Source organism: Bacillus rossius, chromosome 2 (assembly GCF_032445375.1).
Source record: "Bacillus rossius redtenbacheri isolate Brsri chromosome 2, Brsri_v3, whole genome shotgun sequence".
Taxonomy (NCBI): Eukaryota; Metazoa; Arthropoda; class Insecta; order Phasmatodea; family Bacillidae; genus Bacillus; species Bacillus rossius.
In genome coordinates this window covers 39695911-39712873 of record NC_086331.1, presented here as the reverse complement: position 1 = coordinate 39712873, position 16963 = coordinate 39695911, and the positions used below count along the sequence as shown (strand labels likewise).

The following is a 16963-nucleotide window of genomic DNA, read 5'->3' as shown; positions in this document are numbered from 1 at the left end:
ACTATACCTGTAGCATCAGTCGGTGAACTGGCTCCTGACTCAGTGTTGCCATGGAGCTCGTGATGCTGCTGTCGCGATAGTTCTGGGGGCGCGGACTGTGCAGCTGGTGGTCGGGAAGCCGGGGGTGTCCAAGCCTTGACCTCGCTGTGGGGCCGTGTTATCATTTCTCCTGTGCCACACACACTCCATATCTGTAATCTCCGCTCTCTGCAACCACACCTACGTAGTAGCATTACAGACACACATCATTGATCATCAAGTTGAACTGTCACAACAATTACCACATTGGAAAGAGATTTATCAGGAAGCAAGGTTCTAGCTATAATGTTTTACCAACACATAGAAATTCGGTAAAGATTTACAAGCGTCCATCGAGATGCATGTATTTTGTAAAGTTATTCTTATGAATAAAATTGGCTCAAAGACCCAGCAGGAATCCAACTTGTGGCATCAAGTTTCCCACTGGGCTAGGATATTTTTACTTGTTCGTGGCGCATGTGAAATTTAACACATTGCCTTGTGAAATTTTAAGGCCTCCCGAATCTTTTCAATTTGCGCACGCACCCTCCCTTGAAATGAATAGGTATTCATGGGGTTCATGTTTGCCACGGGTTCCCCTCCCCCGCCCCCCCAAACAATCAATGGTTTGGTGTTGGGAAGGCCTGGCCCACCCAATGTGTTTGGGCAAAGAAATAATTAGTGTTGATTAACGAAGTCAGTAAAGTAGCACAAATAATAAGTAAAACTGCTTGCTATTGCAGCAAGGCGAGAGAAGATTGACTCTGGGTAAAGACAAAAATGTTTAAGAAAAAATTACGTGACCACATGATATGTCAAACTTTAAAGTAGGAGTTACAGGGATCTGTGTTAGTATCCTATTCCTGCTGGCAGTAAAAGAATACTGGGGAAAGATGAGTGTGCTCAGGTGCTGCGTTTGTGGTGGTGGGCAATATGAGCTACAAAGATTTTAAAAGTCAGCTTCGATTTATGACTACTAACAGATAACATAAATTAAAACAAAATTATTTTCATTTTAATATTAATAATTAGTATCAAAGCAATAACAAGTAATAATGTATATCCTTTTGTTTGTGATTGCATTTAGTAACTTGTTGCATAATGTGAAATAATTTATTTTTAAATTTGCATGTTTTGCTTAAACTTATTTTTTCAGAATGTCCATTTATGGAAGAGCATCTAATAATAACAAAGTCTTTCGTTCGAGTCTGATTGTTTTAATGAGCTCTGTCTCTTATTAATTCTTATTTTGTTTTGATTCATAGGTATAGGGCACAAATGAATTCTCGATGACAGAAAATTTGTTAAAGTCTTGAGAATGAATTGATTTATTGTAAAGTTGTGTGCTCAATAAATGTTAACCAAACAAAAGCCTAGTGTCTTGGTGTGTACGATCTGTCAGTTTTCCTAAATAGTCTAACCAACACTCAACAGAGGATACAAAAAGATTAAGAAGTAAAGTTATTTGTTATCAAACATTAATATTTTTAACACGAATTAATTTATTGGTACGGAAAAAATGTAAATAAAACAACGATATTATTATCTTTATTATTAAATCAATCTATATTAAGAGAATATTTACGCCAAGTTTTCCTTTGAAATAATATATATCATACCCCAATATGTAAATATGTTTATTTAAAATTTAAATGAAAATAATATCTATTTTAAATGTTTACATTAATATTAGAATTTTTAACTTGTGTGTTACAGAATAGGAGTCTTTCTGTATAGAAACCTTAAAAACCCATTGAACTACGTTAATACTTAACGTCGAACCTCTTAGCACTGCAGCCCGGTCCTCACCCCGACAGCATTCAGTCCTGCTGTACTAATATCACATATATTGCACCATGTCAATATAATGATGTACCATGTGATTAAACAAATCATAAATTTCAAAACTGAATTATCCCCAATTATTGCAGTCCGAATCAGGCAGACACATTTGTGTCTCAACGAACAGTAGTTCTGTGGAAACTATATGCATTCTTTAATCCTTTATTTAAGTCAACATTTTTTGCTGAGGGGGCAACAATTTTTTGAGTGTTACAAAAATTCTGATCGCATGAGGGGAATAGATAGGTACGTGGTGGGGGAACCGTTAGAGCAGCGTCAGCGGTGACGCCACTCCAACGCATGCGATAACGGTCGAATGGAAATATGGCCAAAGGAGGGCCGGAAGAGAAGACGGCAGGGGAGAGATATAAATGACGCAGCAGTGATTCTACGGAATTATAGTAACGCTGCTTGTGTTTGTCTACTTCTCAGTTTTCGTAACGACAGACGTTTAACACTGTCATTATTTAAAGAATTTACAATCGTATGCAACAGAGTTATTCATTAGTACAATTGAGTCTATAATTATCATTAATTTTTATTTAGATAGTTTGATCGAAATTGAAAATAATTTAATTATACATAAAAGCAAGAAGTTTCTTCTGTCGTGCGTGGACTCAAAGCGCAAAATTAATTTTTTAATTATGGCTTTTACGAGTCCCTCGGACATTTACGGTGTAAGGCCTATCCTAGCCACTTCAACTTAACTCGACCTTAACACTGCGCCGCGAGCAAACAATCTACAGGCTTGGCAGACTACAGTAGGAAAAGTGTCTCATTTAATAAACCGAGCATCTGCTTACCGGGAACCCAGAAACCTTAATAACCATTTACGTAAATACATTGCTCTGGGCCTTACAGAGCCTACCGTTCTCTTATATTTCTAAACTTACGGCGCTAGCTGACTCTAGTTAAAGCAAGACAAGTGAGACTGCCGCTAGAATGAACTCTTACATCCATATGCAGATATCTACTTTTTTATTTTAGGCTTTCTTGAATAAAAAAGGAAACCTTAAATATTTTGCAAGAGCAAACCTTAATCCTTCCTTCTTAAATGCGTCCTTTTCTTTAAAAAAAAGGAAGCACTCGGGAAAAGACCACCAGATCCGCTCTTTATGGGTTCCTAAATCAAGAGGGCAGACGAATTTTTGAAAAAAAAGTGTAATTAAGCTTCTACATCAATTTGAAGAGGAATTGTATTTATGCTGCTTGTAAATAATGATAATATAACATAATAAATGTGTGTGAAGAGTTCAGATGCATATTTTAAACATTTTAAATATTATAGTGTTAGACCACCACAACATTTAGCCCAGACATTTGTTTATATTTAATGTGTCACTTAGAGTGTTGATTTAATAAATAGTAAACAGTTTAACTGATTAATGAGTGTTGTACTATAAAATAATCCATATGACTAATTTAAGCATTCAGGGAGAGTAGTCGGTGTAATATAAAGCAAGAAATTTCTGTTTAATTACTTTATTTGTTTATATATTTAAAAATTATATATACAAGTCTGCAATGTTGATATTTGTGGTTTAAATGCTGCTTGCATATTTCATGGTTTTTTTACATTTATACGATGCAGTGTCTATAAGTCTCTGAAGCATTCCAAATTTATTTCATTAATAAAGAACGAAAGTTTTCAACATGAAAAGTCAAACTTTCAGAAGCTATCAAAACAAAATGGGTGAACCGATGGTAACATCGAAGCTTTCAACACATCTACCATTTTTATTCTCCCTAACCCCTTCCTAAATCTCTCTCCTTCACCTCTTGAAGGAGAGAATGTTACTGATGAAGTAGGTGAATGTTTTTGACGTAAGTTAACGTCACAAGCTGCTGTTTTAACACTATTTAAGCTGTGACGCTGAGTCTACCGTAATTATCATCCCCAAACACTCCCCTCCAGACACATGGAGGAGATAACCTAACCTAAGGGTACGTTTCTGACGCTGGAAAACACCACAAGCTGCTTTTTCTGCGTTATATGAGCTGCGGAGCTGAGATTTACCCAATAGTTACTCCTTTTCAAATGACAAAACTTGCCAAAAGAGACTAGCTGCAGTGTTTCATTCTGTTTATCGTTTTATACATAAAAACCAAACTTTCAGGGGCTGTCAAAACCAAATGGCTTTACCGAAGGTAAAGTTACAGCTTTCAACACATCTAAAGATCCTTCCCCCCTCCCCCCCTTTCCAAGCTCACACACTGCTCAACCTCTGAGGGGATAGCGCTTCCAATAGGGCACGTTTTTTATGTCAGGAAACATAAATCCCATCCGCACTCCCTTGGGGGCAGGGGTGAGGGACAGTTGCCCAGCATAGAAAAAACCTACGCATTTCATACTTAAATACCGATAGACCGTCTTCCTTGTTTTTTTGCACTGAAAAGGGTGTTTTTTAACCGCACTATTTTGGTCTACATGTCCCTTGGTGACTTATTGGGTCGCCTTCTGCTGGAAATTGGGGAGGGGGACATTTGCTCATCCCACTGGATAGAGCCTGAGGAGGATTATGTATCGAAGCACTGTCAGCCCTCAAACGGTATTATGGTATTTGATATCAACGTACATGTACCTGTAATTTAGATACAAAATTTATACAAATCATCTCTCTTAGCAGGCTCAATATTAGATCCATTAAATAATATTTCCATCCCCCGATAATATTCCCAAATCATTTCGTCATTTCTCCTTCACCACACAAATTTGTGGTGATTTTGCACCATTGTGGCGTTGGTTTTTTTCCACCAGCGGTGATGGTAATTCCCCCCACCCTGTTCTCACATTGCGAAACTTTGCACTCGGTGTACTGCGGGCCCTTCGCCAGGTGGTTTCTTTAACTGAAGCGTGATTTGTGAATACTGAAATACAACGTACGTATGTGGCTCATTTCATCAGAATGATGCTCGTCTCATCGTGTCTGGTGTTGTAGCGCCTAGCTATTTACTTCTAGCAAAAATTGAAAGGAAAAAATGTATAGGATAAATTTCTCCAAATTCTTATAAAATAGTATTGTTTAAAAACAGTTATATATGGTGCATTCGTTGCATCAGTAATGCCTGTGTAACCTTTTTACATGGGATGGAATTAATGATGAATTCTTATTATACTTTAACATGAAGTTGTTGAATTAACATGTTAAATAATGATAATTCAAGAAAAAATTTTTTTTCACACATTGGCAATATAATGCAAAAAAATATGATTTGTAGGAATTGATAATTACTAAATGAGAGCAAAATAGGGAATTAAATGTTCTTGTCATTGTTTACTTATTGCTGTATAAGACACATATACCTACATATTTTATGCCCAGGGTGTATAGCTATATATGTAACAGACAAGTAAGCTTTGATTGCTATATTGACGATGTACATCCTTGGACCTCAATTAAAGCCCGGGTCCCTGCCCTGTCCGCAGCACGCTGCAGCTGTGCTCGTGACGTCACTTCCGCTCCGTACGCGCGGGAGTGGCGTCCCGGCATCCTATCTCCAGTTTCGCCCAGGCCACCGTCTCTGGGTTTCAGTAGTGTTTTAGTTGCGTGTTGGTTTAGTAATGGAACTGCCAGCGAGGACCTGGTTAATCGCCTAGGACTAGAGCGAAGAAGCGGACCGGAACATATGGACAATTACTGCAGGATAGCCTGCGCAACACCGTTCTCACGCGCGGTTGATGTCTCTTGATAAGCTGCATGGGCCGAACTGTCCGAGCCTGAGCTGTCCCTGCAGGAGGCTGCTCTTCCCGAGAGAGCAGGCAGCAGCGCTACCAAGAGACGTTTGCCACGTCTTCACACTCCCTGCGGAGACGGGCCCGCGACAATACTAGGATAGTCTAATGTAGAGGAATTAGTTATCTTTTTTTAACATTATTCTGCTGAGAGGAAATAAATATTAAAATTAATGGAACAAGGTTACTATCACGTCCTTGAAATGTTTTACAAATTATTTATTGAGTAATAAAAGTAGTTTTTTTGTGGAAGACCAAATTGTAATAACAACCTAACTCTGCATTTGTACGAGAGTTATATTATATTTTTATAAATACTGCTTAAGATAAATAAAGTTAAAAGGATGGTGTGTATGTCAACATCAGTATAAGAACAGAAAAAAATTTAGTTCATCTTTAATATAAAAAATATTTTAATTCTAAAAATCTAAACAACTAGTGCTGTAGATAGATGCATGAACCCTCTGCACTTGTCCCACTCTAGCTCCAGGAAGCAGAATGTCACAGAAATTTGATTTTAAACAGTGGAAATAAAGAGCAGGAAGGTATCTGAAACTAAAAAACCTGCTTTTGCAGCTAGAACATAAAAGAAAAGCTCCATTACTTAAACATTACACTCTCAGTGAATAAAAAACAAGTAATAGTTACCATATTTTGTGCAATTAATGTGTTTCCAACAGGCCTATTCAATCAGCATTGGAAGGAGGGAAATGGGGGTTTGAATTCTCCCTTTGTTTATTACCAATAAATTAAGCAGGGAAAAAATTACATTATGTTGAAGGTCCCTCTCGAGACAAATTTTACTCACCAAGACACTTTTACAAGTTGGCCATTGAGTTCTCCGAAGGGTACTCTTTTAAACTCAATGAATAACTTAACTGCATTATTTATTAAATTAAAATTGCTGAAATGTGTTTTGGACATACATTATTAAGATGAGAATATGTAATGGCAAGGTTACTCAACAGAGATTTATTTGACTTGAATTAGCATGGTGAATATTAATAAAACACTGTCCACGAAGTACACTACATATTTATGTTCAAACATAATTTTTTATTAGTATAATTGGCTACAAATTTAAGTTAAGAATGTAAATATTAGCTTAAAAATATATTTTTTTTTCTATTGGTTGTTATAAATTTAGACGTAGTGACGTCACTCATTTCTTGAGGTTAATGTGATGAACGGATTTCCTCACTAAGAGGACAAGATGAGCCTTTTCTTACTAAATTAATGGAGTAATATGGCCTTTTAACGACTCTTAAAAAAATTTAAAAAAAAATGATTAGTGCCTTCTTTATGGAAAAGTAAAGGAAGACCTCTGCATATGGCAGTTCAGTGTAATGTGTGTGTATATATATGCTAATATCACTTTGGTGCAGCGGTTCCCAAACGGTAGGTCGCGACCCACTAGTGGGTCGCAGAAGGGTTACAGGTGGGACGCGACTCGAACCTAAAACTATCAGAAACCATCGAATAAACCACCAGAAACGCTAAGAAAAATCTAAACAAATCAAACAGTGTTTTGATTGTTTATTGGTTCTTGATTTTTAGCATCTGGGGTAGACAACAAAACCAGTACATGCCTTCCAGATGACTCACACAGTCACATAGTTAGTGCACACTCTGGCAACGAAGCTGTCCCTCCAGTTATACCGCCACACTGCTGAAGGACACACCACGTGAGCACTGTTGTTAAATAACCTGTCACTCAGTCTTACTGTGGACATCGTGCAGTGAGTTACATATTTGGTTATATATCAGTAGTAAACGAATGAATGTCCGGCGCCAGGGTTCAGGGTGTGGAGCTGTGTGTACAGGGATTTTTGTGTGGTGCCGACCGCCATTGTGACGTCACGGCGGCCATCTTGGATGACCTTGACCTTGAACTTTGTTCTTAACCTATGACCTTAAAAATTTGCCAAATTTGCCCAAAATTCCTCAAAAATTTGTCAAAATTTCAATTTTTTTGGAAAAAAAAAAAAAATCTCGAAATATTCCACAATTCAAAAATTAGGATTTCGAAAACCTCAAAATACTTTTTGCCTTAGAAATAACACAATGTCCTAAAAATGGCTTAAGCATCCATGTCTAAAGCCTCCGATAAGCCATTTCTAGGAATAAGGATACAATGAAAACCATCTTGGATTATGACGTCACCATTGCAATTTCCGTTACGGTCGCCATTTTGAAAATCCGTAATTTTTATGTTATAAAATCGGAAAAAAATTAAAAATTTATAAAAAAATTAAATAATCAAATTCACTAATAAAAATTTAATAAAAAAATTATTTTAAAAAAAATTAATGTACACTTACGCAATGGAGCTTGGAGTCCTCGGTTCGAACCCGACGAGGTCAAATATAAAAAAAAATGGCGCCAGGTCCTTCCTCTACAGAAGCCGCTGGCAGACTGACCTCCCACCACTTATGTCAAGGAAAATATATCGTCATCTAGTATGACGTCATGTCTGCCATCTTGAAAGTCCATAATTCTTATGTTTAAAAACAAGAAAATTTTTTAAAAATTATAAAAAATATATATAATCAAAATTTGATTTTAAATATTAAAAAAACCGTCGCATGATTCGTTACCACTGTCATCTTGAATTTTTTTTTTATATATTTAAAAAATTCTCAATAAAAAGTAATAAAAACCTCTTACATTTCACCCGACATTTTGAATTATTTCACCTCTATATAAATCATTGAAAATCTTTATTTATTATCCGATTTTAATTTAAAAAAGTTCAAAATTCATCAACAAATTAACTTATTAGAATACTGATTGTTTGAATCTATTCCCATCCTTGGTTCAAAACTGGTAAGAGCAAAAAATAAAAAAAGACAGATCCTTCCTCAATGGAAGCCACCTAGACTGACCTCTCACCACCAATATTAAGGTATATATCGTCAACTGGTTTGACGTCATGTCCGCCACCTTGTCTTCGTCCACTAGAGACCGCCATCTTGTTTTCGTCTGCTATAGTGCGCTGATGCCATGTTGGCATAATTTCTGTTTATCATACCTTTGACCTCGATGTTTGAAATTTAACTTTGACCATGACCTTGAACTTTTACCTTGTCATTGACATTGACCAAGACCTTGAAATTTAACCTTGTTCTTAAAATTTGAGTTTTACCTTGAAATTTAACCTTGACCTTGAAATTTTAATTTAGCCATGATGTCCATCATGGATCCAACATTTAGTGTTTAGTACATGCTTCCAGGAGCTATCACCTGCTAGAGGACATTGCCATTATCTTGTTTTCGTCAGCTGGACACCATCTTGTGTGTGTACTCATCTTATAGAGTGAATTACCATCATGGTAGTTTTATTCTAACTCGCTACAGTGCAGTAATAATTTATTATTACTGATGTGCCAGCCATCCGGAAATTGGGCGCCATATTGAAATCGTGTAATTATTTAGCTAGAGATTTGGGAAAAAAATCTAAAATTCATCAAAAAATTCACTCATTAAAGTAATGATTGATTCGATACTTAGTTCGATCCCTGAAAGATTTAAAATTAATTTAATTTTATGTCAATTTAGCATAATATTGACAGGTTCAAAATTAAAACATCACAATTTCTTGAACAAACTACATTTTATTACATATATTCTATTCTACTACAGAAACATTTGCGAAAGTTAACAATTTCATAAACATTTAGTCCCGCATTGGTGTAAAATGACTAATTCTAAGCTCCAATCGGTTTGTACTATACAGAGACCAACCATAACCTTTACTGACACAGTCCTCTTCTTGACAGAGTTGCTGGATACCGCGTTAAACAGTTTGCTTCACATCGTTAGAACTGTAAATCACTGCAGCCGATATCTTTAATGCACACTTATTCACTTTGACATCGAACGGATATGGTTTGCAATTTACACAGTCCAGCCAAACGCGATATTTTAAAGGATAGTTTGTTGCTACATCATCACTAAGCTTATTTATAACATTCTGCATGATACCGCCAAGGAAATTAAAAAAAGGCTTTGGCTCCAAATGCTGAATCAGCTCCAAAGCTCCAACAATTCCAAATCTCCAACAGCTCCAAAGTTCCAAATGCTCAAACAGCTCCAAAGCTCCAACAGTTCCAAAGTTCCAAACGATCCAACAGCTCCAAAGCTCCAACAGCTCCAAAGCTCCAAAGCTCCAACAGCTCCAACAGCTACAAATGCGCCCAAAGCTCCAACAGCTCCAAATCTCCAACAGCTCCAAATGCTCCAATGCTCCAATACCTCCAACAGCTCCAACAGCTCCAACAAATCCAACAGCTCCAACAGTTCCATAGCTCAAACAAAACCAAAGCTCCAACTGCTCCAAAGCTCCAAAGCTCCAACAGATACAAAGCTCCAACAGCTCCAAAGGCTCAAAAGCTCCAACAACTCCCAAGCTCCAACTCCAAAGCTCCAACAGCTCCCATTATCCAAAAGCTTCATAGCTCCAAAGCTCCAAAGTTTAATAGTCATTGGCTCCATCAGTCTATAACTCCAACAGTATTTTCGCTACAAAGCTTAAATTGCTCAAACAGTTCCAAAGTTCCAATTGTTCCAAGTGCTCCATCTGCACCATCTTCATTTGGCTCCAACTGTTTTCAATTACTTTTTTATCGAACTTGACATGATTACTTGCATGACTTTATTAGTATATATTTAAGCTGTCAGTGGTGACGTTTTTTACACCTTTAAAATAATAAAGAACTGTACTTGAACTCTATCTTTGCTCAACAATGAGAAGTTCACAATCTAGCAGAATCTGTTTATGTATTTTTTGTAAATTTTTTACCATTAAAATTTTTTTATTAATTTATTTTTATTTATTGAATATTTTTTCTGTATTTATATGATATCAAAGTAAAGTGAGATGGTATTCTCCGTGTGCTCCCAATTATTCTTGTCAATATTTTGATGGTTTTCTCCGTGTGCTCCTGATTATTGCTGTGGATTCTTAAAGTGCTTCTGTCTATTCTGAGAAACCGCTCTCTGCACGATGGATTTTTTACCTAATAAGTCATGTCATTTTATTTGGAGTTTCATTTAATTCAAAAATTTCTGTTACTAAATCAGCACTTGCAATTTTTTTTACCAGGTAGAAATAAAAAAATAAACAACCATTACTGAGTCAAATAATATACCATGAGACATCTTTGAAGCACTAACATGCAATACGAACTTCCTTCTCCTTGGTGTCTAGCGAAGCCATCCTTCTTTTGCGATCGTTAGTAAGCATCCCCCATCCTACATAAAAGAACTAAATAAATTATGACACAACACAACACGTGGCGACATCTCATGCTAATAATCGAGACCACATGTAACAAGTTCTTTTGTATGAGGTAACTTAATTCTTGCTGATGAAATATTAAAAAATATTCTATTTAAGTAATGTATCTAATTTAATTCACTCAGTTTGCATCTAGCATTAGTCTCAGAAACTAATATGAATCCTGATTCAGTGCCTGTTGCTGTATCGAAAGGACACAGGTGTAAGTTTTGCAGCAAAGAATTTATCTTCAGAAAGAATGGAAGACAACACGAGAAGAATGACTGTGTTAAAAATCCACTACGTAATATGAAAATTGTGTTCGATGTAGCAAGTCGTTTACGCGTAGAGAGAGCTTAAAAATACATGACAGAACGTGTAACGCCAAGCCTGCGTACAAGCTAGAGAACAACGATGGATCTACTAGTCTAAGGAAGAGTGATCTGCATTACGACAATAATTTTCCTTGTCTTGAGAGAGATTATATTCACGGCTCTTCCGATCTCGACAAAGAACTTAAATTGAAGGAGATAATGATTTATGGAAGAATGAAGACAATGGAAGAATTCTTAACGTGAAAAGTGAGAATACATTCCAGCCGAATTCAAGTCGATCTTTCCTACTTTGTAAAAATGATGGACTCCTAGAAGGGAAGTATGAAGACGATGAAGACACTTCGACATCATCGATATAGAATTCTTACGGTAATTTGGGTGAAGACGATGACTTCTACGGTGACTCTGAGCTGTTGACAAAGGCATAGCCTGTGATGAAACACCTAAAGCTGACAAGATCGAAGAATGTGGCGGTGTCCTAAGACCGAAACGATGGAAACGACGTGTTATTTTAAATACGTCTGATAAAGCTTATTATGATCACTGGGACGATTGTGATATTAAAAGTATTTTTAATAAACAGGCAAGTAAGATGGTGGTAGAAGAGTTTGATTACACATCATGGAAAGATCCAAACATATTGGTTGACCGGCTAAGACTTCTACATGGTTTGCTTTGTGCAGGAAACTATTCGTGCATCAAAGAAATATCCTTCATACTCAAAGAACTGAGGAAAGCTGGCTACATACAATAATGCCTTGTTTTTCTTGCATTTGTATAATGTTGAGAATTAATTAAATATTGAAATTAAAATTTATTGTTTTTATTTCTTGTATTCTGATTTCTAACTACGAATTAGTTCGCGTAACTTGTGCTTCCAAATGTGCTTCATTTTTGTTGATGGAGCTTCCAAAATGTGCTGCCTTTTCGTTTATGGTGCTTCCAAATGTGCTGCCTTTTCGTTGATGGTGCTTCAAAATGTGCTGCCTTTTTTGATTGTGCTTCCAAAATGTGCTGCCTTTTTGTTGATGGTGGTTCCATAATGTGCTTCCGTTTTGTTAATGGTGCTTCCAAATGTGCTGCCATTTTTGATTGTGCTTCCAAAATGTGCTTCCTTTTTGTTGATGGTGCTTCCAAATGTGCTGCCTTTTCGTTGATGGTGCTTACGAATGTTCTTCCTTTTTGTTGATGGGTCTTCCAAAAAGTGCTGCCTTTTTGATTGTGCTTCCAAAATGTACTGCCTTTTCGTTGATGGGGCTTCCAAATGTGATGCCTTTTTGATTGTGCTTCCTAATGTGCTGCCTTTCATTGATGGTGCTTCCAAATGTGCTGCCTTTTCGTTGATGGCTCTTCCAAATGTGCTGCCTTTTTGTTGATGGTGCTTCCAAATGTGCTGCCTTTTTTTATTGTGCTTCCAAAATGTGGTGTCTTTATGTTGATGGTGCTTCCAAATGTGCTGCCTTTTTGTTGATGGTGCTTCCATATATGCTGCCTTTTTGATGATGGTACTTCCAAAATGTGCTGCCTTTTTGATTGAGCTTCCTTTTTGTTGAATGAGTGCAGTAAATAATGTAGTGACTGAATATTTACTAGTTAAAAACCTCTTGGTGTTACAAAAATATTTTTCAAGGTCACTTGGTCCTTTAGTATGTATAAAAAATTTCCCAATGGTCTATTTGACTGTAATTACGTAACGACGAAGAAGGTCACGAAGTCCGGAAATGACTAGCCTCTATGTCTGATATTGTCATGACTCGGTCTCATGGTCCGGAGCCACTTGGCCTGTATGTGTGGCTTTGTACATAAACGATTTATAGGTTATTCAGATTATCGAAAATTAGACATTCATGTAAGGCATAGCGCCACTGTATAAAATTCGTTGGTCAAGTATATTGTCTTGAGTTGTTTTTACTGGAGAGTGAATGATTAATAAATACCACGAAAGGTAATGGAAAACAAAATATTAAATATCTATACTAATATTATAAATCTGAAGAGTTTGTTTGTTTGAACGCGCTAATTTCTGGAACCACTTGTCCGATTTGAAAAATTCTTTCAGTATTGGATAGTACATTTATCGAGGAAGGCTATAGGCTATATTATATTATCAATAACATTAGGGATCCTTACTACAATTCAAATTTAGAATCAAATGCGTTGGAGGGGGTTAGATACAACATGCAGTACACATACGAAGTGTGTGTTGACGATGCCTCAGGCGCTAAAAGTTAACGACTATTTCATTGTGAGTGCAGTCCTAATCACCGTTGAAATTTTACGGGTACTTTAAATATTAAAAATTGCCATTTTTTTCAAGTATATATATTTTACAGACTTGAAACTTCACAGTAATGTTCATTATGTAACGCAGGATGACATTTTCCCAAAATTAGATCCAATGGCTGGTTAAAACAAGGCAACAGTGGGTACTTTGTCTGCATGAGAACAGGATTTTGCATTGTTCATGCCTTCTGCGTCTCCATGGCAACGGGCATCGCGCGGCAGTAGCGTACCCACAAGGAGAGGCATGTATAATGAGCGGCGCAAGAGTGATCTGCCTGTATACTGCCTTAGCGAAGTACGGATACATCAGTTGTACGTTGCGTGCACGAGTCGGGAAACCATCGATGCTATTCATTTTCTCTCCGGTACATTATACAGCATTGTAATAAATTTTCACTGAATTTTTTTTATTTACCATTACTGTAAATGGGAGATGAGGCTTAATTTTTTTCCATTTGTATAGCCGTGCGAAGCCGGGTCGGGCAGCTAGTATTTAATATTTAGCTACACCTATCACTTGTCAAGAATCGATCCGAGGATAGGAATCCATCGTATCAATATGTAAATTATAAGTGATATATTTAATGAATTTTGTATTTTTCTCGTATTTCTAGGAAACAATTACACGATTACTTGATGGTGCCCAAATTTCAAGATGGTAGGCACTTCAGTAACAATAAATGATTACTGCACTCTAGCGGGTTAGAATAAAACTATCATGATGGTAATGATAGTAAGACGAGTACACAAACAAGATAGTGTCCTCTAGCAGACGAAAACAAGATGGTGGCAATGACCACTAGCAGGCAGTAGCTCCTGGTAGCATGTACTGAATATAAAATGTCGGATCCATGATGGTCGTCAGGGTCAAAGTCAAAGATAAAGGTCAAGGTCAAATTTCAAGGCCAAAGTCAAATTTCAAGGCCAAGGTCAAATTTCAAGATCACAGTCAAAATTCAAGGTCAAATTCAAATTTCAAGGTAAAATTTCAAGGTCAAGATCAAAGTTCAAGGTTTAGGTCAAAGTTCAAGGTTAAGGTCAAAGTTAAAGGACAAAGTTCAAGGTCAAGGTCAAAGTTCAATGCCAACAGTCGAGGTTTAAGTTATGGAGAACAGAAAAATATAATAACATGTTGCCAGCACACTCTAGCAGACGAAAACAATATGGCGGTCTCCATCAGATGAAGACAAGATGGCGGACATGACATCATACCAGCTGACGATATATACCTTGGTATTGGTGGCATTAGGTCAGTATGTAGGTGGCTTCTGTGGAGGAAGGAACCTTTTTTTTTTGCTCTTAGCTGTTTCGAACCAAGGACGGAAATCGATCTAATCAATCAGAATTCTAATAAGTTAATTTTTTGATGAATTTTTGAATTTTTCCCGAATTTCTGTCACGAAAATTACAGATTTTCAAGATGGTGGCCGTAATGGAAAGTGCAACGGGTTTTTTAAAAAATTTTTTAAATTTAATTCGATTGATTAATTTTTTAATGATTTTTAAAAATTTTCCCGATTATCTAACATATAAATTACGGATTTTCAAGATGGCGAACGTAACGATAATTGCAAAAGTTACGTCTTAATACAAGATGATGGTTCTGTCTCGATCAGGTAGTGCTATTATTACTTAAAATTAAAAAAAAATACAAGTCAAAATATGAATGTTATTTTAATATATATATATGTTATTTAATTCTCAGTGTGGTAAATGTCTCGATGGCCGTGCGGTTAAAGGCGTATGTTTTCCAACCTAGAGATCAGATATGCGATGGTTTGAATTACAGCGTTCATAGACATGTAGTTTCGTAGCCACGTGGTCTTTTAGTCATGCAGTCTCGTAAACTTGAAGATTCGTAGTCACGTAGTCTCGTAACCTCATGGCTCGTAGTCGCGTAGTCGTGATGTCTAGCATTCTAGACAAATATCACTGGTGCTGATGAAACAAAAGACTGTAGGAGCAATTGGTGCCTTCTGGAGCCTTCGATGACTGTAGTTGTATCAAAACAACATCAGTAGGTTACTGTAGCAAGGTGTTTACCTTGAGAAAGAATGCTAAAAAGTATGAGAAGAATGATTGTGTTAAATATTACTACGTAAAATTATAAGCTGTAATCAGTGTATCAGGTTGTTAACGTGAATTGACAGCTTAAAAGGACATGGTAGAACATGTAAAGCCAAGCTCACTTACGGCATAGAGGACATCGATGGATCCACTAGACTAAAGAAGAGTGATCTGCATTACGACAATAATTTTCCTTGTCCTGAGCCTGATGGTATAAGCTCACCCGATCGTACGAAGAACATAAATTGAAGGATGCTGATGGCTTCGAGAAGACTGAAACTAATGGAAGTAACAACAACGTGAAAAGTGAGAATACATTCAAGCCGATAATCAGTAGATCCACCATACTTTGTAAAAAGGAAGTATGAAGACTATGAAGACACTACGACATCAACGATAACGAATTCTTAAGGTAATCTTGGTGAAGATGTTGCCTTCTACGGTGATTGCTACAGTGACTCTGAAGCTGGTGGCGTGATCGAAGACTGTGCTGAAGCAGCTAAAGCAGGCAAGATCGAAGACTGTGATGGTGGCCTGAGACCAAAACGATGGAAACGACATAATAAAATAAATTATCCTGATCAAGCTTGTGATAATCACTGGCTCGATGACGAAAGTGACCTTGTGGTTGACGATAAATCGGAAGACACCAGAGATAATAATATTTTTTATAAACGTGCAAGGAAGATAGTGACAGAAGAGATTGTTTACACATCATGGAAACATCCAAACATAATCGATGACCGGCTAAGACTGTTGGTGGCATCTGTTCGAAGAGGAAACTACTCGCATATCGAGGAAGTATCGACCATACTTAAAGAACTGTGCAAAGCTGGCTACATACAATAATCAATTGTTTAACTGTCATGTGTGTACTATTGAAAAATAAATGAATTATTTATATTTGAAAAAGTACGTTATATTTCTTGTATTCTGATTTCCAACTAAGCATGTGTTTTCGCTACTGTATGTGTGATAATTCCGTTTCCTGTGTGTACGTTCCGTTTTCCTGCGTGTACGTTCCGTTTCCTGTTTGTACATTCCGTTTCCCTGCGTGTATGTTCCCTTTCCTGTGTGTACGTTCCGTTTTCCTGCGTGTACATTCCGTTTTCCTGCGTGTACATTCCATTTTCCTGTGTGTACGTTCCGTTTTTCTGCGTGTACATTCCGTTTTTCCTGTGTGTACATTCCGTTTTCCTGTGTGTATGTTCCGTTTCCTGTGTATACATTCCGTTTCCTGTGTGTACGTTCCGTTTCCTGTGTGTACATTCCGTTTTCCTGCGTGTACATTCCGTTTTCCTGTGTGTACTGAGCTCATGGTCTATATGTCTGATATTGACATGACCCGGTCTTGTAGTCTGAAGACAATTGGCCTGTATGTGTGGCTTTGTACATGAACGGCTTATA

At 36.9% G+C, this 16963-nt stretch overlaps 1 protein-coding gene across 4 annotated transcripts in view; it reads right to left on the bottom strand.

Moving 5' to 3' along the window:
• The window catches only part of LOC134529251 (uncharacterized), a 1084551-nt gene that overhangs the window by 19222 nt on the left and 1048366 nt on the right, over window positions 1–16963 (bottom strand). For all 4 annotated transcript variants that reach the window (XM_063363151.1, XM_063363152.1, XM_063363154.1 and 1 more), the window contains one exon: window positions 8–169. In XM_063363151.1, the coding sequence (XP_063219221.1) occupies window positions 8–169 (162 nt within the window). The remainder of the gene's footprint in view (window positions 1–7; window positions 170–16963) is intronic.